At 39.0% G+C, this 23899-nt stretch overlaps 5 protein-coding genes across 5 annotated transcripts; 3 read left to right on the top strand and 2 right to left on the bottom strand.

The window, feature by feature from the left end:
* The first annotated feature begins 157 nt into the window (after positions 1-157).
* Positions 158-1784, top strand: LOC105389467 (glycylpeptide N-tetradecanoyltransferase 2). The gene has a single exon (XM_011560578.3). The coding sequence runs from the start codon at positions 261-263 to the stop codon at positions 1680-1682; it is 1422 nt and encodes a 473-aa protein (XP_011558880.2). The 5' UTR covers positions 158-260; the 3' UTR covers positions 1683-1784.
* Positions 1785-1980: 196 nt separating this feature from the next.
* Positions 1981-2945, bottom strand: LOC105389465 (splicing factor 3B subunit 6). Its single transcript, XM_011560577.3, has 3 exons — positions 2708-2945; positions 2423-2541; positions 1981-2333 (listed from the first exon to the last, which is right to left on the bottom strand). Exons 1-3 carry the CDS (start codon positions 2735-2737, stop codon positions 2102-2104), a joined length of 381 nt encoding a protein of 126 aa, XP_011558879.3. The 5' UTR covers positions 2738-2945; the 3' UTR covers positions 1981-2101.
* Positions 2946-3691: 746 nt separating this feature from the next.
* On the top strand, positions 3692-17478 carry LOC105389476 (tudor domain-containing protein 7A). Its single transcript, XM_038113122.2, has 21 exons — positions 3692-3795; positions 3992-4070; positions 4615-4712; positions 4791-5008; positions 5135-5293; positions 5468-5632; positions 5719-5865; positions 7795-7977; positions 8185-8402; positions 8834-8948; positions 9198-9362; positions 9483-9574; positions 9740-9902; positions 10490-10726; positions 11576-11790; positions 12256-12403; positions 12720-12943; positions 13408-13621; positions 15276-15427; positions 15983-16143; positions 16431-17478. Exons 3-21 carry the CDS (start codon positions 4628-4630, stop codon positions 16661-16663), a joined length of 3294 nt encoding a protein of 1097 aa, XP_037969050.2. The 5' UTR covers positions 3692-3795; positions 3992-4070; positions 4615-4627; the 3' UTR covers positions 16664-17478.
* A 208-nt stretch (positions 17479-17686) lies between these two features.
* On the bottom strand, positions 17687-20982 carry LOC105393824 (polyadenylate-binding protein 1). Its single transcript, XM_011565635.3, has 3 exons — positions 20473-20982; positions 19349-20133; positions 17687-19071 (listed from the first exon to the last, which is right to left on the bottom strand). The coding sequence occupies exons 1-3, from the start codon at positions 20663-20665 to the stop codon at positions 18214-18216; spliced, it is 1836 nt and encodes a 611-aa protein (XP_011563937.1). The 5' UTR covers positions 20666-20982; the 3' UTR covers positions 17687-18213.
* Positions 20983-21632: 650 nt separating this feature from the next.
* LOC105393825 (60S ribosomal protein L13) lies at positions 21633-23559 on the top strand. Its single transcript, XM_011565636.3, has 5 exons — positions 21633-21773; positions 21896-22159; positions 22241-22390; positions 22490-22642; positions 23406-23559. The coding sequence occupies exons 2-5, from the start codon at positions 21917-21919 to the stop codon at positions 23523-23525; spliced, it is 666 nt and encodes a 221-aa protein (XP_011563938.1). The 5' UTR covers positions 21633-21773; positions 21896-21916; the 3' UTR covers positions 23526-23559.
* The last annotated feature ends 340 nt before the right edge of the window (positions 23560-23899 follow it).

Below are 23899 nucleotides of genomic sequence, written 5' to 3' on the forward strand. Positions count from 1 at the left end.
CGAATAGTCTTGAAGAGTAAAATAAAAATTAGCCTCTTCTGTTCAGCCCTTCTCGAGTTTTAAGCTACAGGAACTCAGAATAATAATATCTATATTTTTATTCCTTTGTCTATGTAAATCTTGTCTGTGGTCAATGAATTGTCGATTTTGTTTTATGGTTGGCATTACTGATTTTATGAAGTCAAGTCAAGAAGGGAGGTGGATCAAAATTTCAATATCAATTTTCTTTAAATTCCAATACATCTACACTGATTCTAGAGATGGAAGACAATAAAGCATCACAGTCAAATGACTTTCAACAAAATAGTGAGCAAGATAAACAACAAAAGAAGAAAAAAGATAAGAAAAAACGCCTAGGTGGTGATGGGGATCACGGCGCAGCGGCGGGCAATGCAGTGTCGGTTCAGCTGCAGTTTCCTAATTCCAACGATATTCAACAAAATATATCTTTGAAAGACCTTAAAATGGCTATGGAAGCACTTAACCTCCAACAGAAGCCTGCTAAAACTACAGAGGAAGCTTTGCATAAGTCTTATCAGTTTTGGTCCACCCAGCCCGTGCCGAAACTTGATGAGAAAATTGTGGCTAACGAGCCGATTGAACCGCCTAAAACCCCTGAGGAAATTAGAGCTGAGCCTTACACGCTTCCTGGAGAATTCCAGTGGGATACATTAAATTTAAATGAGCCGTTAGTATTGAAGGAACTCTATACACTCCTGAATGAAAATTATGTGGAAGATGATGACTGCATGTTTCGATTTGATTACCAAACTGAGTTTCTGAAGTGGGCATTGCAGCCTCCAGGCTGGAGAATGGAGTGGCATTGTGGTGTGAGAGTTGCCAAGTCTGGTAGATTAGTTGGCTTTATATCGGCTGTACCAGCGGAGTTGAGGATTTATGATCATGTTCAGACTGTGGTGGAGATTAACTTCCTCTGTGTTCATAAAAAACTGAGAGCTAAGAGAGTAGCCCCAGTTCTTATCAGGGAAATAACACGAAGAGTAAACTTGACGGGTATCTTTCAAGGAGTTTATACGGCTGGTATTGTTTTACCCAAGCCGGTGGCTACTTGCCGTTACTGGCATAGATCTCTAAATCCCAAGAAACTGATTGATATAAAATTCAGTCACCTATCTAGACACATGACGATGCAAAGAACTCTGAAGCTCTACAAACTCCCTGACTTACCAAAAACTCCTGGCTTTCGTAAAATGGAGCCGCAAGACTCTGAGAAAGTTGTAAAACTACTGAATGATTACTTGAAGAAGTTTGACCTTGCCCCAGTGTTTTCAGAAGAAGAGTTTAAGCATTGGTTTTTACCACAGGCTGGCATAATTGATGGTTTTGTAGTTGAAGCATCTGATGGTTCTATAACAGACTTTGTCAGTTATTACACCCTCCCCTCTACAGTTGTTTATCATCCTGTGCATAAAACTCTCAAAGCAGCATATTCATTCTACAATGTGTCCACCAAGACCCCTTGGACAGAACTCATGCAGGATGCATTGATCACAGCAAAAAATTCAGGATTTGATGTTTTCAATGCTCTGGACCTAATGGAAAATAAAGAATTTTTAGAGCGATTGAAGTTTGGCATTGGTGATGGCAATTTACAGTACTATTTGTACAACTGGAGATGCCCAAGCATGCCCGCTAGTAAAGTTGGCTTAGTCCTGCAATAAACCTGATATATTTATTTTACAATTTATCTTGTCAGTGGAATGCAGTTATGTTGTTTTATATGAAGTGTATTGGTTGGAAATTATAGCTTTATAATATACTAATTTAATGTTTTTTTCTTTCGAATTGATCCAAGCTAGTTTATACTTTTTTCAAAGTTAGGTAGATTCAGAATATTAGAATGTAAAATTATACACCTACAAGTAAAGTACCTACCACTATGGGATTAAGTAGTCTGCATTTACTGATAGTAATTATGAACAAGGCTAGGATAGGATATGGGGAAATAATACAGAATGTACAGACCCAACTCTAAATGTTATTTTTTGTAAAAGACACAAGAGACAAACTTTGTATTTTATTAGTATTCATTAAAATTATTTTCTTGACAGATACATAAAAAGTAAAACTTAGCATTGATCTATTTTCTTAGGTCTTCAGATGAAATTCCATACTTCTTCTTCAAAGTATCCAATTCTTCTTGTTTTTTATCAATGTCCATACCCTTGAATGCCTTGTTAGATCTATAGTAGAGAACAACTAAGTATCTGTTACATACATTGAAACCTGATAGGTGATCACATGCATTTTTTGCATCAAAAATGTCTTCATACACTACAAATGCTGTTCCCCTCGTTTCAGGAGTGTTGCCACTGAAACATAATACGTTAATAGGTAAGAATAATCAGTAAATATTTTAAGAAAATGTAAAAAAAAAATATCATAAAAGAATGTATCTTACACTCTAATTTGACGAATAGCTCCATACTTTCCAAATATATCATACATTTCTTCTGCTGATATTTTATAAGGCAGGTTTCGGATATACAACACTCTGTTGACTTCAGGAGGAAGACGAACCTGAAATATAAATAATAGAAGAGAATCGTAAACGTTGAAGATGGAAATTTTATGTGAGTAAGTCAAATGCTCATGATTTGTGCTATATTAAATATGTACTTAATTACGATGCAATTAATATCTTTTAATACTTATAAGGTAACCAGGATTATCGCGGAATACATACGTTTGCTCTCCTCTGAAGTGCTAAAGCCATTTTTGCAAATTCCCCTGGAGGATAAGCTTACTGGTAGTACTGGTGCAGCTGTGGTTGGTGCTATAGGAATTTTCAAGCTTATAGCAAACAAGAAAAACGCAGATACCTATTTACTAGCACAAAGAAATTAAATTACAGAACTTTTCAAATCAAAAGATAGTGAAAACATGCTCTTGTCTCTTGCATGTTTATTGTATTATCCTCTAGTGTTGTCCATTCCATGTGTTGTAGTCCACTATCGATAGATGAAGTAATTTTAATACTTTTGATAAACAACAATACTATCGATAGTATTGACGATGCCGATGGTTATCATGAAAATCTCGATATTATTCCTATTAAGTATAGTATATACTGTCTATAGCCCAAACTATGGACACTAGCGATAATCTATGTCATATTGGAAAGCAATACTATCGACAGTATTTTAGGTTTGTTGATTTCCAGTGTCGATGTTAATATCGATAGGGCGGGCGTGGCGATTGTGTTTGTGAATGACCTATCGATAGACCTATCGATTTCAAACAATCGATTGTTCGTTGGACCGAGTTTGTTGCAACACTAATGTCCCATAGAGCACAGACAGAAAAATAAATACGAACCATAGAGTAGAGAACGGAGTAAACTATTCTGTGGCCTGAAAGCTGTACATTGCGCGCTTTGTTGCTACACCCACTTGTTCAGCCTGGCAAATAAGAGTAGAAAATAATATTGATAATCTCGTTGCTGCGGTGGTAAATTTATGATGCTGCCTTCTCGTTGGAGAAGTAAGTAAGTTCTTTAATGCTGCACATTTCCCGAAAGACAATGTAAAGACGTCTACATACGGACTTAACGGACGCGGCTGTCAGCCGTAGCCGCGACTGATAGTGTGGCACGGTCGGCTAGTGTGTCGGCTTTCTAAATGTGGCTTCAAAAAACACCTCTTATTTTATTCTGTATGCTAATAAAATTTAAAACTAGTAAACGTCAGTTTATTTTGTCTATGTCAACTTCAAACGAAGATAGCGAGCACTTTGCGGTTGTACTGGAGGTTTTGAAAAATTCATTATATTTCGGTAAGTTTAAAAACAGATAAATCCGCACATATTTATTGTTTTTAAGTACTTTATTGTGATATTTTTATCATAAATTGGTCATGGATTCTACTTTCAAATGCCCAAATTATACTGACATTTTAATGTTGTGATTTCTCTTTTACACGTCACATTCTCAAATGCAAGCGATTATTTGAAGCATGCATTCTTGTTTTAGATGGTCCCTGGTCAAGTGATTGAACACAGCATGATATTCTTGTGATATCATAGTATCCTCCAAGTCAGCCGTGTATCAGGTAATTTTAAGTACTACACCAACTTCGCCGGTGTTTTATGTTAGTTCCTCACTTTTTTTTTCATTGCAATCAACTAGCTAAGAGCTACATTCTACCCCCTATTGAATCAATATATTCTTTGACTAAAGACTTTAGATTAGTTAAGGAACTTAAATTTGACCATAACACATTAGGACAATAACACTAAAGTATATGAAAACTTTCTGAATGCAGTTTTATGTGTCATGTTTCAAGGAGCATAAGTCCACTGTTAATTTCATATGCATATTTGAGGCTGTGGAAGATAGTCTACTTTTCATCTGTGAATTTCTAAAGGGTAAAATGATATTATTCCAAATATTGTGAAAATCAAAATTAAATGATGATGTACATATTCAGAAAAGTTGTTCTTTTTGTGGGCCCTTTAACCTTTCCCATTCTGAAAAAACATACAGAATAAAAAACTTAATTGGGTATGGTCGCCGGGATGTGAGTGGTTAATACCAAGGATTTTAGATAAATACCACAAGAGTTTCCTAACACTACTCTTTTTTATATTATTTAGATATAGGTCTGACATGGGTGATAAAGAGCAAGTAATCTCGGCACTAAGGGCTACCCTCATATCGGTTAAAGGTGCCCTCACTATCAAACAATGTAACCGTAAGTACATGAGAGGCATAGCTTGTTATTGATCTTGGTTTGTAAGAAGAATTTTTAATTTATGTTTTTACAAAACAGGTGATTTTAAAGAACTGCAAGGGGAATGGATACCTTTCAAAAGGCTAGGATATCCTTCACTAGAAAAGCTATTTCAAGATGTCCCTGGATTCAAAGTGAAAGAAATAAATGGCGAATGGTATGTGGATGCTATTGCAAGTCAAGAGACGCAACACATTGCTACTATGGTGGCTAAGCAAAAATCCAGCAAAAAGACCGGCCCAAAGTTAAATTATCCTGTAAGTAAACAGTTAACATTAACATATTTATGTTGTGGTAGGAGACCAATATCAGAGGCATACTTATTACTACTTTATACTCTACATTATCTACTTTTATTTTTATTCCATAATCAATATTTACAGAGCCGATTTCCTAAAAGACAAGATTCTTGGAGAACCCCTGCAGCATTATCTGGCAATTACAAATCAAACTATAATAACCAGTATTCCAACCAGTACTACCGAGCAAAGGGTCCTCCGCCCCGCACATATGGCTACAACAGTAACCCGTCCTTTAACAAGGTAACCACAGTTTTGTTAAAGTTCTACAATTTTGTTCTATAGAATTTCCGTTCGTAATCATATGGCAAGAATAAAGAATATTTGATCTAGAGTCTGCTCATTACATCACCTGGTAATTTCCTCATATCTATTTATAAAGGGCTTTTTGTTTGATAAATGTAATTATTGTTTCAGTATAACAAATACAGCAAACCGAACGAAACAAGAAATACGAACCAATATTCGAAACAAGTCATCAGTAGAACAGTATCGGATCATTCTGAAGTATCTCATAATAACACTGCTAAAAATAATTCAACAACAACAGCCAAGAAGGACACTCCACCTCCTCCAGAACAGGTAATACATAATTATTAACAGCAATCTTGTAGCTTGTTAAATGTTAAATGTTGATTTTCAAATTGTCTTTTACTTTTTTTTTTTAGGTTAAACAACCTACTAAAATTGAAGTGGAACCTGCTCCTAAACCAACTAAAGTTTCAGCATCTCAGAGACTCTCAAATTTACGAGACCGTCTGAACACAGTGGACCTCATACCTCTTCAATTACCATCTATGACTAATGAATGCACAGTAAGTATAATGTAAAGGGAAAAATATAAGAACTCACCTAGAGTTCTTATAACTTCGTACTTTGAACAACATTATATTATAATGTATGTGATGTATGCTTACTAAGATTTAATTAAAGATTAATATTAACATAGACAAAATATCAAATGAAATTATTAAAGGATGTGCAGAGAGTGTAATAGGAACAATCACTGATCTGTTCAACGAAATACTGAGAAAAGAAAGAATACCAATGCAATGGTCCAAATCAACTATCATACTTCTGCATAAAAAGGGCGACAAGGATAACATTAACAATTACAGACCAATTAGTCTCATACTGAATCTTTACAAAGTATTCTCCAAAATTATTTTGAACCGCATAACTAAAATTCTCGACGAAAACCAGCCAATTGAACAAGCTGGATTCAGAAGCGACTTCTCCACCATTGATCATATTCACACCATCAAACAGATTATTGAAAAATGCTCAGAATTTAACTTAAACATCTACCTATCATTCATTGACTACAATAAGGCTTTTGATTCAATTAAGCATACACAACTTTGGAATGCCCTAAGAACACAAGGATTACAGGACAAGTACATAAGACTAGTAAAAGAAATTTACAAACATTCAACAGCCAAGGTCAAAACAGAACGGGAAGGTGAAGAATTTCAGGTCAAGAAAGGTGTAAGACAGGGCGACCCACTCTCCCCAAAACTATTTTCAGCTGTTCTGGAGCACATATTTAGAAAACTACAGTGGGATACTTATGGGCTCAACATCAATGGGGAAAAATTAAACCACCTTAGATTCGCTGATGACCTAATCTTACTAAGCGACAATCCCAAAGATCTACAAACAATGATGCAGGAATTAACAGTTGAAAGTAAACAAGTTGGCCTAACCATGAACACCGCTAAGACAAAAATTATGAGCAACCATGAAAAAACTGATATAATAGTGAACAACTGCAAAATTGAATATGTGGATGAATACTCATATCTGGGTCAAATTATATCTCCAGTAGATCAAATGCAAAAAGAGATAGAAAATAGAATAAATAGTGGATGGAAACGCTTTTGGTCATTAAAAGAAGTAATGAAAAATCCTGAAATTGGTATAAAAGAAAAACGAAAAGTTTTTGACTCATGTATATTGCCATGCCTGACATATGGCTGCCAAACATGGGCTCTGACCAACAACCACGTCAGACAACTAAAGGTATGCCAGAGTAAAATGGAGCGGAGTATGCTGAGTGTAAAACTAGCTGACAAAATGAGACTGGAGACTATAAGGAAAACAACAAAAGTAAAAGACATAATACACACAGTCAGGAAACTGAAATGGAAATGGGTCGGTCACATGCTAAGAAGTCCAATAGAGAAATGGTCCAGAAAACTTACAATGTGGTATCCCAGAGAAGGAAAAAGAAGTAGAGGCAGACCACGGAAAAGATGGGAAGATGACATAAAAGAAGTTGCTGGACCATTGTGGAGGAGAACTGCAATGGATAGAAGAAAATGGAGGGCTCTAGGGGAGGCCTATGCCGAGAGGCAAGCTGATGACATAACATAATAAATAATAATGTCTTTATTAAATAATTAATTAAATCAAATTGAACAATAAACAATGTCATTAATAAGTATGTACCTACACAAATTAAATCAATTGTATAATTAAAGTGCAAAATAAAACAAATTGTTATTTAAGTGCATGTAATATTTATTTATACTGATGTTATTAAATTGTTATTACATTTTGTATTATATAATTATAATTAATTAATTGCATGAAATAATGATTGTTAAATTCTCAATGCAACTGAAATTTATATTGTAAAACTAATTGCATGAAACAATTAATGTTCACGTACTAATGTAAATATAATTGTTATCAGATTAATAAAAGGCTTATAATAATAATAATTAACATTCAAACTTTAGGAGAATAGTGGACCGGTATCAACTGTAGCTCCCGCTCATAGTTTGGAACCTCCCCCGGACTCCACATCCTCTGTGGAAAAACTGGAATGGACTTGTCAGAAGCTTGGACTGCCTCAACCCGTCTTTAAAGTGCTTGACATTAGGCCAAAGCGTGGACCAGTTAGCTATGATTGCTCAGTTAAAGTAAGTTCTGATTAATAAATCTTAAATTATCTATTTGTTGTATAAATTTTTATTTATCATGAAAGAATTTGCTTTTTACTGTTGTTTTTTAAAAATATATAATTTATTTTATCTATGTACCTATGAAGTGCCTGGTTGCAGTGCTTAATTCGAATCAATTTGTTTTATGACTGAGCAAAAATGAAAACAACATAATCATTTATACAGGTAGGTAATCAATACAAGGCCACTTCCTACCCTGACTCTGCGCCGTCCGAAGAAATAGCTAAGGAAGTGGCGGCAGTGAAGCTGCTGGCTTCTATAGAGAGTTCCCAAATGGGGGGGCTCCCGACGTCTTCCGACAGCAAGGCGCTGGCGAGCCTGGCCGACCTGGTGGCGGAGCACGAGGCGGGGCTGTGGGCCAGCACCGTCGCGCATCTCTACAGGTACGCACCGACCTAGCTGCGACCATGCATGGCCTTTCACGTGTTGTCTTGGGGTCTAAAACTGAATTACGATAATAACACGACAAGTCTTAAGTTCGACACTACTGAACTCCGACTAATCATAGTAATCATTACTACGACATGTCATAACTAAAAATGTTCAGTAGTTTACTTCACACTTGTCGTATATCAGTTTTAGACCCGTTGTCTTGTCGCTAAACCAACTGTTTGCAGAGTGCCCTTTCTCGAGCTCCATGACTGCTTGCACTAACGTGAAAACTCATGAACGTCGTTGTTTGTCACTGTGGATGTAAACTTCTCATTATTTAAAAGAACTTTGGCGACTACAACAAATAATAATTATTTTCAAACTGTACCTAATTCAATAGTACCTATATATGAAGATATTTTATTTATTGTTATTTTTTTAGAGAAAAGTATGGTGAAAACCTACCAAATAACTGGCAAGAGCTAGTGGAAAACTGTCCTCGTATAATAAAAGACAGAGTTGTTAACGGTCTTTTAGTACTTCTACCAAATAACGAGGTATGTATTCGAATATATACCGAATTTAATTATATCAAATTAAATGAAAACCTATATTCATAAAAATCTGACAAACATTCTAGTATCTCCATCCGCTTCCCATTTATTATTGCACTTATGAAAGTAATACATATTACGCTGTTTACGACATTTATAAAAAGTTTTGTTTTATACTAATAACTATAATACATGTAATTACAAAATGACTGGCATTTTTATTGCCTTGTGTAACAGCTGGGTTGTTTCCAGAGCCCGGTAGCGCCGTCGCCCGCGGACACCACCGTGTTGGACGAGTCCATCGACAGCGACCTGCCGCCGCTGCAGTTCCCCGATGACAACTACTGGAACGTGTTCGTCACTGTCGCCAACTCCACCCTGGAAATATGGCTAAGGATAATCGGAGTTCAATATAGTGTTGGTATATTTTTTTTACACAGCCTGCTTTTTGATTTGTTACTGCTGGTCAGACTTTCTCTTGCTTACCTCTAACCAGTTCTGTCTATATTATTGAACTTTAAAATTTATTGGTTTCAGGACGCATTTGAGGCCCTCCTGGCTGATATGGGCAGACATTACGATCGATATGGTACATCTGTCGAAAAGTCCATGTTAATCAATAATGCATGGTAAGTTTTTGTGTTACGTCACTTCGTACGACCTATTAAATGAATAATAGATGAAGGAATATTTTACAAACATTAGTTTTCTTGTTATTATTGAGGTATATTTATCGATAAATATTGAAATTCAAACTTGTTTGAGACACGTTAATAAATTCCGTAAAAAAACAGGTATGCCGTAAACTTAGAAGATGGAGGATGGCAAAGAGCTAAAATTCTAGAAATTGAAGAAGACAGGGCGACCGTCTTCCTCGGCGACCATGGCGACGACGACGTGGTCTCACTTGATAAAATTAAGATCTTGGAGCCGCAATTCAGAAAACTTCCGGCGCAGGTATTATTTACTACTTATCTCAATTACTCATTGCATAAACTCTATGATAACATGTCGTCAGTGCATAAACAATGATGTAACGAGAAATAACAAACGCCTGCTGACGTTGTGGCGAAACATGTCTGCTTCCAATGAAGGAAGGGTTGTAGGCCTAGTCCACCACGCTGGCCTGGTGCGGGCTGGTTGACGTGGCGCAACAATGTATTCTAAGGACCCATACACAAAACTGCGAATTGCGCGATGCGTGCTCGCAACACGCGCGACGTCACACTCTCTTATGGAACATCTACGAGTTGGAGAGAGATGTTTTTGCGATGCGATGCTAATTCGCAGTTATGTGTGCGAGCCCTAACTCGTGATCTGAAAGTGCCCCTTATCCGAACGGAGAGTAGATTGTAAAAATTTACGTTCATCAGAAAATTTTATATTTATACGATGAATAAAAACATTTGACTTTGATCCATTTTAGTTGTTGTATTTCATTTTAATTTAATTTAATACCATTACTAACATAATTTTTAAGTTCATTGTTACTAACAAAATATGGATCAGTCCGAAATAAATGATTTATTATTATTATTATTTAGGCGATCCTGTGCCGTCTGGAGGGCGCGGAGGAGCTGGCGGCGAGCAGCCAGGCGGGCGAGCTGGTGCGGGCGCGCCTTCAGGGCGAAGTGCTGGTGGCGGCGCCCGGCCCGCGCGACGACCCGGCCGAGCCCGCCGTGTCCGTCGTGCTCTATGATACCTCTACTGCCAGAGATCTAAACTTGAATAAGGAGATCATACATGATTTTTGCATTTCCGGCGCCTTTTCTATTACTCAGGTTGGTTCGGTGTTTTGTATTTTTTTGTTCGAGTTGTAAAGGATATATGACTAAGCGCCCGGCCCGCGCGACAACCCCGCCGAGCCCGCCGTCTCCGTCATGCTCTACGACACGTCTACCGCCAGAGATCTCAACTTGAATAAGGAGATCATACATGATTTTTGCATTTCCGGCGCCTTCAGTATTACTCAGGTTGGTTCAGTGTTCTTTTTTTTTTGTTCGAGTTGTAAAGGATATATGACTAAGCGCCCGGCCCGCGCGACGACCCCGCCGAGCCCGCCGTCTCCGTCGTGCTCTATGATACCTCTACTGCCAGAGATCTGAACTTGAATAAGGAGATCATACATGATTTTTGCATTTCCGGCGCCTTCAGTATTACTCAGGTTGGTTCGGTGTTGTTTTGTTTTATTTTTGTTAAGAATGCAACAAGATTTCGTATTTTAATCTTCTATCTTTTTTTTAATGTTTTGATGCAGTCCCCCCGGTAGATAGCTTCTCTACGTATAGTATGTTGGTACTGATATACAGGTCCACACAATTAAGCCGCGCCAACAAAGAATCACACCCATCGCATCTCGCTCTAATCGTAGCTCTATACAACCTACTTATATTTTTGTACCTACCGCCATTTTAGAATAGAATAGAAAACTCTTTATTTTACACCATTAAAGAAAACATTACAATATGACGACCTATAATATATAGAATAGTACAAAAAAGGCCGTCTTATTGCTTAAAGCAATCTCTACCAGACAACCGTTGGATGGACGAGACAATTTTGACATACTCATTAATTTTATATTCCAGTAATGACTTTACTTTATTCGCACTGTATTATCTATCCTACAGAAGGCGTGCGAAGTCCGCGTGGGCTGCGTGACGGAGGAGGGGCGCGTGTGGGTGTCGCGCGCGGGCGGCGCGGCGCTGGTGCGGGCGGCGCTGGCGCTGCTCACGGCGCCCGGCCCCTACCGCCGCCCCCTGCCCGCCTCGCCGCCCGCGCCGCCGCCGCCGCCGCCCGCCGCGCCCGCGCCGCTCTACATAGTGCGGACTATTGATGGAGACTGGTTAGTAATAGGCAATTGTGTTTTATATACGACACAATAAAATACATTCACGGCCATGAAAAGCTTCCACTCACAAAATGCCGACACCAAACGAGCCCATTTCTTTTCAAATATTTAATTTAAAATTAGAACAATATATTTACCGTTTTTAGTTGCTAATATCCTGATGTTCTGTTAAATGTACTTCAATGTTGCAGAAGGCGTCATTAAGCTATAGCCTTTTCAGTTTAGCAGTAATTTGGTGCTTTTCTCAGTGTAACATTTTCATTAGCCGTGAGTGTATATTTCAAAAAATCCATAGAAAAGAATACCTAGATACCTAGAGGTATATGAAACATCGCTGACGATCCATACCGACAGATTTGTATTGCTATAAGAAGCATCATCAGCCAACAATCGCTAGCTCCAGATATTCTACCTCTGTGTTTGACCAACCAATCATTCTAATTACAATTGTGTCCGTAGGGTCCGGTGCACGATGATCTCGGGGCTGGACGGCGAGGGCACGGTGCGCACGCTGCTGGTGGACAGCGGGCTGGTGCTGCGCGCGCCGCTCTCCTCGCTCGTGCCGCTGCACGCCTTCTCGCCCGCGCTCAACGCGTACCCGCACCAGGTACATACATACAGGGTGCACCATGATCTCGGAGCATTTGCTGGCACACGACATAAATCTCGAAAAAGTTAGCACGTAGCTACACTATCAACTGTCATTGTCATGTGTCACTAAGGCCCTGTTTCACAATGTCTAGTTAGTGGCTACACGTGAGATAAAATACATGCTGTCACTCTTTGTAAAAAAAAAATATCTCACAGGTAGCTACTAACCAGACATTGTGAAACAGGGCCTACATGTATAATTTGTACAGTCAGAATTACAACCAATACCTGCCTGAATCACCTGAACTAACATGTATACTTATATTGTCTAGGCGATCCAAGTCCGTCTGGGCGCGGCGGAGCGAGCCGCCAGCGGCATGGTGACGCGGCTGCGCGAGCTGCTGCTCACGTCGGGCGTGCTGTGCCGCGCGCTCCCCGCGCCCCTCGGCGCCCCCGCCGGGCCCCCGCACGCCGAGCTGTTCGTGCGCACCGGCCCGCAGAACATACTCGCCTCCGTCAACAACGCAATACTGATGGAGTACGAGTACCTGCAGACGTGAGTTGCTGTAGTGTTAGTGGGTAGCTCCGGTAGAGAATACAATATTACCTATAAGGATTTTTTGAATGGTATAGTTTTGGGCTTTTGATTAATGATGTTAATTGTTATTCTACCCTTCATTGTAATTTTTGTACCATAGACATATCATGGCATTTACATACTGCAGATTTTACAAAAAAAAAACTGAGCCCGTGTCTCCACCAGACGATCCGAGGAATTCAGTATGTAAAATTCCTTGGATCGTCTATTGCAGACTCAGCTATTTACTCATCTTTTTTTATTATTATTACTTATAAGAAAAAGTTGAAAAGATGCTCGATTAGTTTCTTTCGCCATTTCTTTCCTCCTTAATGACGGGGACTTTGTGAAATGGTGGTAGATTATGACTTTTGACAAGTAATTCTAATATTCTACGTCAAAAAAATTTCATTTCATTCATTTCCAAACCCGTGTTTGCACAGAGCGAAGCCCAAAGAGAGCAACGACGAGGACACGAGCAAGCACGTGGAGGCGCTGCACCGCAAGAAGGAGCGCATCTTCCGCAGCAGCGGGGAGGACGCGCTGCGCCAGCCGCACGCCGCGCCCGCGCCGCCGCTGCCGCCGCCGCCGCTGCCGCCGCCGGGGAAGTGCTTCGACGTCTACATCGCGATGGCGGCTAATCCGTGGAACTTTGTTGTGAGTTTTTTTGAATTGTATTGCGCTGCGTATTTTTTTTATATAAATTGCGTGATTAGGTGCTGGGCCAGCCTCAGCAAATCTGTACGGTCAGCTGCATAAGTCCTTATACATTTCTGTACCTTATCAAACTGACCAAACCGTCAATATTGCAATGAATGGATAGGCGGTTTCAGATTGACAAGGTACAAAAGTGTATAGCTACTTATGCAGCTGACTGTACCTTGCTGATGATAAGGATCAATCTCACATGTTGAGTGCTTACAATGAGGAAAAAAGCTTTTATAAAATCTAAACGTTCATCTTCCCGAAATACAGGGTTGCAAAAAAAAGGTAGGTATACTAAGCAGAAACATTGGTCACGACAACGATTGGTCATAACTTTTTAGTATGGAGAATTAATTTTAACATTCTGATTTCATTTCCGGTCTTAGATATAACATGCTACACACGAAGGTATCGGCAATATTCTAGTCTATGGGTATCGGCTCAGTATACCCTTTTTGGAACACACTGTATAAAGGCCTTAAAAGTGTCTTATTAAAAAAACACATAAAGAATAATTTGATTATTTTTGCGTGCACAAATATGGTATATATAATCGTCAAAACCATGGGATTTCCAACAAGCGCATCACAGGTGTGATATGATTACTTATATGTTTTTGTTCAAATAAGATCATAATAAAATTGTTTTTACACTTCTACAACGGACCACACATCAGTACAGTGCTCCAAAATTGATAATGCGCATAGAAATCTTTGACAGATCGGTTGTTTTCGATTATGTGACATATGATATTGACTCCTATTTCTTTCGAACAAGGTGCAAAATGCAAGTGTTTTTTTAAGGCTCTTACGATTTAATGATTCGGGTATGAAGATCTGCATGTGCATTATAAATTTTGGACAAGTGTATATTATGTTTCATCATGGCGCCATACTTATTTTATTAAAATTATGGTATCTAAGTGAAATGCATAACCTGGTCCATTTTATAATAGGATAGTTTCCAAAATATGAAAAACAAATTCTATTTAGTCCCCCTAAGGGGTAGGAAAAGAGGTAAAATAGGGTATGAAGTTATATTTTTGGAAACCTACAATCGGTTACATTCTAATTAAATAGCTACGCTGAATGTAGGTATTTGTATTGAAGGCTAACTATGTACAAGGGTTACAAGAATACTGTCATCTGAGCCTTGACCTAATTTCGTTATCGGTCCATTCGGCTGATTCGCCCATTCTTATCTTATTTTACTAAACAGTATGAATATTTTGCACAGCAACAGATAATTTTTAATTGAACACAATTTTTCTTATCAACGCACAAACCTACTTGTTATTGTTACCTGTCATTTTCTTATAGAATTAAAATTGGTAGGTCGATGTACGCGACCTACTTAGCAACTTTTAGTTGCATTGCAAGACCAATACGCAAAAAATAAACAGTAAATCAGCTGTTTTAAAACTGACTAGCATAATGGAGAAAGTGACCGAGATTATAGTTAACACAGTTTTAATATCAGAGAATTCCGTTAGAATTAACCAATAGTTGCTACATACATCTGTGTTTGAACAAAGTTTAAACTTATACATTTGTGTGATGGACTAATAAAGATGAAATTTCAAGTGGGCTTATGAATGTTTCATTAGGTCCAGCCGAATAGTACTCGCCACGCGTTGCGAGACATGATGGCGTCGCTTCAGACGGAGTGCCCGAAGCTGCCCGAGGCCGACGCGCCGCCGTCGCCCGCCAGCGGGGAGCTGTACGTCGGATATTACGACAAAGACAACTCCTGGTATCGGTGAGTGAAAGCGCATTGCGCACATACTTGTGCAACACTTGTCTAATCGCCACTTTCGTGACGTGATTGTGTTCCTAGTCACGCATGTGTCGAAACACTAGAAGATTGTTATCGAATTTCTAGATCCAATTATCAAATATTTTCTTTGTTTTATAGTGCTCGTTCCTAGTTATCTAAAAACTATTAATATGACAAATGGTATACGACGTGTAAATATGTCAATCTAAGCTTGCGGTAGTAACTATTTAAAATAGGCATTCCTCTTCAAACCCTTCAACTGATTGGGGGGTATGGACCCTACTTTATTTTGAAGTTCAAGTATTCTATTGATGCCGAAAACCAATGTCAAATTCGGGTCTAAAACTGAATTTATTACACAAATCTAAAGTCCGACAAAACCTTACTTCGATATTTTATGTTTTATTAAGAAGTAACTTAATGTCGAAGATCAACCTAGAGTCTGACCGTACCTATAAGTCAAAATTCAGCTTTCTACCCTTCAAATTCTCGACATTCCCATGCTCAAGCGTTAATCTCCACGAATGTCTCCTACAGCGTCATAATAGCGGGCACGGTGTCGTCGGAGATGGTGTCGGTGTACTTCTGCGACTACGGCGACCTGGCGCTGCTGGGCTCGGCCTCGCTGCGGCCCGTGCCCGCCTCCGTGCCGCTGGCGCGCTCGCTGCCGCCGCAGGCCATCAAGGCCAGACTCTATGGTACTGTATAGACCTTGTGTATTTATTTAACTGTGTGTGTGTGTGTGTGTCTCCCTCCACTGGTTGTTTTATGTATTCCAAATTGTCATTTGACATAATGTTCTCTATTTAATTAATATTTGTATCAGTTGATATGAATTCTGAATAAAAGTTTTGATTAGAGATTAAGGTAATCTGTAAAGAATCTGTGAGAACTTTGAGTACTTTCTTGTCAATCTTACCAACTGAAACCTGCTCTTGAGTTTTTTATTGCACTTGAATAAACCATGAACCACTCCACCCCGCAGACGTGTGGCCGCTGCACCAGGACTGGACGGTGGAGGACTGCATCCGGTTCCAGGAGCTGTGCGTGGAGCAGCAGTTCGTGGGCATCTGCAAGGACGTGGGCCGCGACCCGCTGAACCTCAGCGAGCCGCTCATCACGCTCGACCTCATCGACACGTCCACGGACGAGGACGTGTACCTCAACAAGGCGCTGGTGGCGGAGGGCCGCGCGCGCCTCGGCGCCCAGCCGCAGTGAGCGGACTGTGCAGGAGCATAAGGGCTTTTTTCCAGATGTGTTAATTCGATGGCGGCGTGCTCCGGGCCATACCTCCGCGTGCCAGGGAAATCATGTAGGAAATGATAGGGGAGCGGGCACTTTGCACGCGGTCAAGATACGCGCGGGTAAATTTCTGTAGGGAAAAAGCCCTTACACCGCTATCAACGTATTAATTAGGTTACTTGTGTAAGGATGAAAATGCAATTAGTAGGTACTGAATGTGAAAACTTTTAGATGTTGTTCGTTGGCAATAATTTAGGCCTTACACTTGGAACTGATTATAAGAATATTCCCTATGTTATACCATATCGATTGCATAAATTGACTTGTATTAGCATGCCATTCTTGTTATGTTTGTGCTTTATTATTGTGTTTATTCGTGTTAAAAACACTAAACAATAAAGATTTATAGTGTTAGATACTTTTCCATTGATGATTGTTAATTGACGTTAATACTCTTATTAGTTAAAGCTAATTCTGTTGTCAAAAAGACGTTATTTATTTTTGTAATGACTATCCTAGTTGTTAAGTGTCATTTTTTTTACTACATACTATAGTATGTTTCTTATATTGTAAGTTTTACTCGTGCTAATAATCGCCAATTACCTACATAGTTTGTAGGTACCCTGTAGCCGCTGTTATTTTAAAATTTAAAAGAAAATATAAAAAATAATTCTTCCATGTATTCCAAAAAGTTATAAAACACTTTAACATTCTATGTAACCATCTATGCTTTATTGTAAGCACTGTCCATGGTACATTCAAAACACAGAAAATAAATTTCCTTAAAATTATTTATTGCCTTTTCATTTATCCTAAAAAAAACTTTTTGCTAGGACAAGACACACTGACATTCCATGCGTCAACTACATACTGATAAAATTTGATTGCCCTACGGTGCATTAGTCAATAGTCAGCCAGTGGTTGAAGACACCGCCCTATACGGTCATTTCTTAATCGCGCTTAATTTAGGGGGGGAGGGGTTGTTAATAAAAGTCACAATTAATATGAATATTTCACAGAATATAATGTAACAAATATTACAAAATACCCCATCAGCTCTACTGGGGACTGAGCTTACAATACACAGTACACCAGAAAAGAACTGACTAACAAAGTAAATAATAAAATACATATGCAGAACAAAAAGCCAAGTCCATCTTCAGAGACAAGAAATAAAAAGAAGAAAATTAATTTTAAATGACAAAAAAACTAAACCAAAGACTTCTAAGTGAAGAATTAAGAGCCAGTAGCCAGATGTAGAAATATTGACAGTTTCTTTGTTTTTGCGCGGATCTGCACTCCCAGTATATCAATATCATACTCAGAAAGAAAAGTGCACTCCACTTTTTTCATAGCTTTTTCAATTTTTATTTTATTTTTTATTATTATTTAGTGGAATTACTAACTTATAATGTCAAGATAAAAAAACTGCAAGATGTTAAAAGCAATTAGTGTGGCAGGTAAATAGTACTGGTTCTTAAAACGTATTGGCCAAGTTTATAGTATGGCCAGAATCATTCAGTAATTTACTCTTTCTTGGTGGCTTGCTGTTTGGCCTGGTGAGCCTGCAAAACAGCAACCGCCTCGTCCACCTTAGCTTTCAGAGACTCTCCATGCTCCAGCATGTGCAGAAGTTCCGAGTTGTCAATCTCTAACAACATTCCAGTAATTTTACCTGCCAAGTCTGGATGCATCCTTTGGATGAGTGGGAAAAGACGTTCACCCAGCATCTGCTTCTGCTCTTGGAGTGGTGCAGCAGCAAGCATAGATGCAGTAAGTGGTTCTTGGCCTTGGATGTGGACAGCTGGCTGCGCTGCCGGTGGGTTGCGCATGTTTGCAGTGTACTTGTACCCGGCGGGACGCCCAGCCTGAGCGACGAGCGGGGCGCGGATGGAACCAGCAGTTGCAACTCCTTGTTGACCGGTGATGGGTCTAGCTCCCAATGAAGTACGCATGGCGGCTTGGGCTGGGCCTCTCGGCGCGGGGCGGAATGGCGCTTGCATGTTGGGGTAGCCCGATGCAGCAGTCTGAGCACTAGGCCTCACAGGAGGCTGTGCGGTCCAGCGTGGGGAAGGTCTTATTTGGGTCATCTGGGCAGGGCCATAGAAGCGTTGTGCCGGAGGCAGAGTTGGTACAAAGTAGCCACCACCACCGCCTGGCTGGAAGATCTGACCCATTTGCTGCATACGCATGCTAGCCATCCTCTGCATGTACTGAGATGTCAAGTGTGCTTTACGATCTTCTTTGCGTTGAGCCAATGCTACATACAGTGGTTTGGTTCCAACAATGCGCCCATTCATTTCAGTAACGGCCTTGGTCGCCTCTTCTGGAGATGAGAAACATACAAACCCAAATCCTTTACTGCGGCCATCTTCCAACATAACCTAAAAAAAAATAACAACATTAAAAATGAGGACTATGAGGATGTCTTATATGAACTAAATCATTATCTTCTAAAGTGTATCTTAGGACTGTAAGGACCTCTTATAAGAACTGCATCAACTTCAGACTGCATGTAGGGCATGGTTTATCAATTTGCAGCTTTAAACTAACAGGTTGTTTGGAGTTGGAACTTAGAGTATAATTTCTTAGTAATTAACTACTGTGCCAAGTATAGTACATGGCACTGTAAACTACTATGTATATCTACAGATAACTCACCTTGGCCGAGGTTATGGTTCCGAATGGAGCGAACTCCTTACGAAGTCTCTCATCATCAATGGTGTCATCCAGATTCTTGACATACAAGTTAACTCCTTGGTAGCGAGTAAGGCGCTCAGATTTCAACTGTTCAAATTTACGCTTCAATTCTTTTTGACGCTCAGCTTTCTTCTGAGCACGTCCCACATACAATGGCTTGCCTTCAACAAGCTCTTTTCCGTTCAATTCCATGCAGGCTCTTTCTGCACAGTCTGGATCTTCAAAGGCCACAAAACCGAATCCCCTTGAAGAGCCATCATCCTTGTACATCACCTTGTGGCTGGTGATGCGTCCGTACTTCTCAAACATGTCTCTGAGCAACTCATCAGAGTAATCTTCACCAAAGTTCTTGACATACACATTGGTGAACAGCTTGGCACGCTCTCCCAGTTCCTTTTCGCGTTCCTTACGAGGGATGAATCTGCCCACATAAACTTTCTTACCGTTCAGCAACATGCCATTTACTTTATCAATGGACTTGTTAGCTGCTTCTTCAGTTTCAAAATGAACAAATCCATATCCTTTGGATGCGCCAGTCTCATCCTGGGCGACTTTACAACTCAAGATGTTGCCAAAAGCAGAGAATGTATCATACATGGCTTTATTGTCAATAGTCTTGTCAAGGTTCTTGATGAAAACATTTCCAACACCAGATTTACGCAAAGAGGGATCACGTTGGGACCACATGATTCTAATAGGTCTTCCTTTGATTATATCAAAATTCATAGTGTCCAAGGCTCTTTCAGCTAAAAACAAAAGAACAAGTTAAGCATCCTTCAGTAAAGTGGAGTAACGTTAAAACCTAAAATCGCAGCGGCGCGGCGGTGATAATTAAAGGTAATTAAGTATAATGGAATAATTAATTAATAACGAGGAATTTGGAGGAGGATTGCTCAATATGAAATCTATTGCATCATAAAATACAAGGGAATTGTACGATTGAATTATAGTGTTTTATTTGAAAATTTTACAGATTTTTTAGTTACAATGCTGGGACATTTAGGTGGTAGGTAACCAAGATAGGATGATTAATGAGAATTGACCTTGGAATTAACACATGCAAAAAAAGCTGAAAGTTAACTCACCATCAGCAGGCTGCTGAAAATTCACGTAAGCGTAGCCGAGAGACCGCCGTGTTATCATATCACGGCAGACGCGGATGGACAACACGGGGCCCGCCGTTGAAAATTTCTCAAACAACATGGCTTCAGTTATATCGGAGTGCAAATCCCCGACATACAAAGATGCCATGGGATAGTTAGGTGGACCAGGATTCATTTTGATAGTTTCACTGCGATCGTTATATGATAATCATTAACTTATTCGTAGGAAATAGAACTTCACTTTCTCTTTATGTCGACTATCGCATTCCTTAGACCACGTTGCACGCTTACGTACACTAACTTAAAATCGAGTGATTCCCGTTTAATATTTTGTTATTTTACTATTTTTTTGGATTTTTATATATTTTGTGTTTTTTTTTTATTTTACAAGAATATTTCACGGAATTCTGAGGATTGTGTGACCTATTTCGGAGGAAACACACAACCTCACGTGAACACACCTTGCTCACCAAAGGAAAAGGTGACGTTTGTGAAAATGAAACAAAAAGCAAGATGGCGTAGCCATAGACAAGAACAAGAGTTGCAAAATTTATTTAATTTTATCTTGTCTATGAACGCTTATGTACCACCCACACTTTGCATTTTTAAACGACTTCGAAAAAAGGAGGATATATTTTTGCCCGTAAGATCAATAAATTGATGAAAATTTATGAGAGTCCTAATTTATTTCTTATATGAATATGTAGCAACCTTAGAGGTATAGGTACTCTAAGGTAGAAACTACATAGCGAGAAAAAAACCATTGAACTTATATTACTAACATACGCTAGTATGTACTATACTTAGGTGTACTATACTTCAATGAACTTTACTTGAATCTGACTTTAAATACTTGTAATTTCACCGTAATATTTTAAAAGATTATTATCACACGTGTGGGACATGGTTGGGTGGAGCTTGTTAGGTCAAGTTTTACTAAGGATAAGGAGAAAAGTCGACACGATGGTCGCACTTCTAGTTGTTATTTTTGTTGTTGTTGTGGTGCTGGTGGTCTAGATCTGAACATAGAAGTCATAAACTGGTATACCAAGTATTCCAAATTCCCGGGTCCGGTCCGCGTTGTTTATTAAGTAGCTTTCAGCCCCGTCCATCAGCAAAATTCGTCGGTCTTCCTCAGAAGAAGTATACGTATGCGAGAATAATCTGTGATCATTATTTTTATCTGTGACAAATCTGACATAAAAGTTGACAGTTTTTTTTTGTACGCTCTAGATTTTCTTTTTCTTTATGGTCTTTTAAATTCTGACTTGTTTTGACCACCGGTTAGTGTTTTATAAATCCAGATTTATTTAATTTATCGTGATAAAGATATGAGTTAAAACACTATTTTATAGTAGAATATTAAATATTGCGTCCGTTCATGAATGTATTTTTTTACCTACAGGTGAAATAGTGGTTATTCAAGATGGGTAAGGGTAATAATATGATCCCAAATGGCCATTTCCACAAGGATTGGCAAAGGTTTGTGAAAACCTGGTTTAACCAGCCTGCTAGAAGACACCGCAGAAAGCAAAACAGGATCAAGAAGGCTAAGGCTATTGCCCCTCGTCCTGCAGCTGGACCCCTACGTCCCGTCGTTCGGTGCCCCACAGTGCGTTATCACACTAAAGTTCGTGCTGGACGTGGATTTACCCTTCGTGAAATCAGGGTATGTTTTTATGTCATGGTTATGTTGTGTTTTTATGATATTTGGTGTGACAAATTATAAACAAACATGTTTTACTTCTAGGCTGCTGGTCTGAGCTCTGCCTTCGCCAGAACTATTGGTATTGCTGTCGACCCTCGCAGGCGTAACAAGTCTGTAGAGTCATTACAGACCAATGTTCAGAGACTAAAGGAGTACCGCGCGCGTCTCATTCTCTTCCCTAAGGGCAAGAAGGTTGGTATTACTTTTAACATCCAACTTGTATTTTTTAAAAACATATTGGTTAGTGGGTCATCTTATTTACGTAAATAATCTTTATTCTCTTTATTTTAGGTGCTTAAGGGTGAAGCCAATGAGGAAGAGCGTAAGTTGGCAACTCAACTGCGCGGGCCACTGATGCCAGTGCAACAGCCTGCCCCTAAGTCTGTCGCCAGAGCCATCACTGAAGAGGAGAAGGACTTCAAGGCATACCAATACCTCCGAGGAGTAAGTACCAGTGATAATATATAAAGCTTAATTTAATATCAATATATATAAGGACCATGTTCAGGGCATAGCCATTGTCGTGTATTATGCTACTTTAAGCTAAGGATTACCATCATTTAGAATGTATGATGCCTTTGACTACATGGCTTCAAAAAACATGTTTCATCTACAAATGTATAGTTTTTGGAAACAAGATTAAGCACCAATCTATTCTTGAGAGCCATAGATATTGCCTGTAAAAATAATCATTAGAATATTTCCTTGTTGTTAAAATATTTTTTTGTTATCTAGTCTTATTTTAGTACTTAGTTTTTTGTGGGATAGGGCTATAAAATTATATAGCTTTATCAATCCTTAATTATAAGCTTTAGATAAATCTTAAAAACCAAAACATATTGTAAATTATAGATTTATAAAGTTATGTGCCTGGATATGACTGCAATGGCCAAATCACTCCCAAATTTTGTTGATTATTGATAAAGTTAACCAATACTCAAACATTTTATTACATAGAATGGTATTGTTCAAACAGCTAGATAGTTGTTTTGATTTTTATTATTTAGGGCTGGATTTTTCAATAGCCTGATACTGTGTTGTGTCCGAATATTTGTATTAGACAGTGACAGCAACAATTTTATTCGTGTGATAACATTTATCGGTCTATTGAAAAATCAGCCCTTAGTAACATTATTATAATGAAAGAGCGCTTTGTATTTCAGGGTGTTTTATGACATTATCTCTAACAATCTGTTACCTCTTGCAGGCTCGTTCCATTGCCAAGCTTGTTGGTATCCGTGCCAAGAGGCTGAAGGATGCGGCTGAAAACCCTGATGATGTGACTAAAGCTCCTACTGCAGTCAAAGACCCTAAGGCTAAGAAGTGAAGCAAGGAGACATAAATAAAAATCAAAAAACTTACCTGTTATTTTTAATTTATATTCCTTTACAGAAAAGTTCCTTGGGCAGGATATTATATTATGTTAGTATTGTGAAACCACTATCAGAAAGAGGAAGCAAGGGTCTAGCTAGACAGACGGACTGCATTTCAACTGCTATCCATTTGCAAATTGCAGTTCAGTCAGGTGCAGTTTGAATGCAGTTGACACGACTGCAAACCAAACGCGAAGTCCGATTGCAGTCGTGTGAACTCGGACTTCGCGTTTGGTTTGCAGTTGAAGTGAAGTCCGTCTATCTAGTCTAGACTCTAAGCGACGATGTTATTATAGCCCCATGATCGAAGTTGTTTAGTGTAACCATA

The sequence above is a fragment of the Plutella xylostella genome, chromosome 5, assembly GCF_932276165.1.
Source record: "Plutella xylostella chromosome 5, ilPluXylo3.1, whole genome shotgun sequence".
Classification (NCBI taxonomy): domain Eukaryota; kingdom Metazoa; phylum Arthropoda; class Insecta; order Lepidoptera; family Plutellidae; genus Plutella; species Plutella xylostella.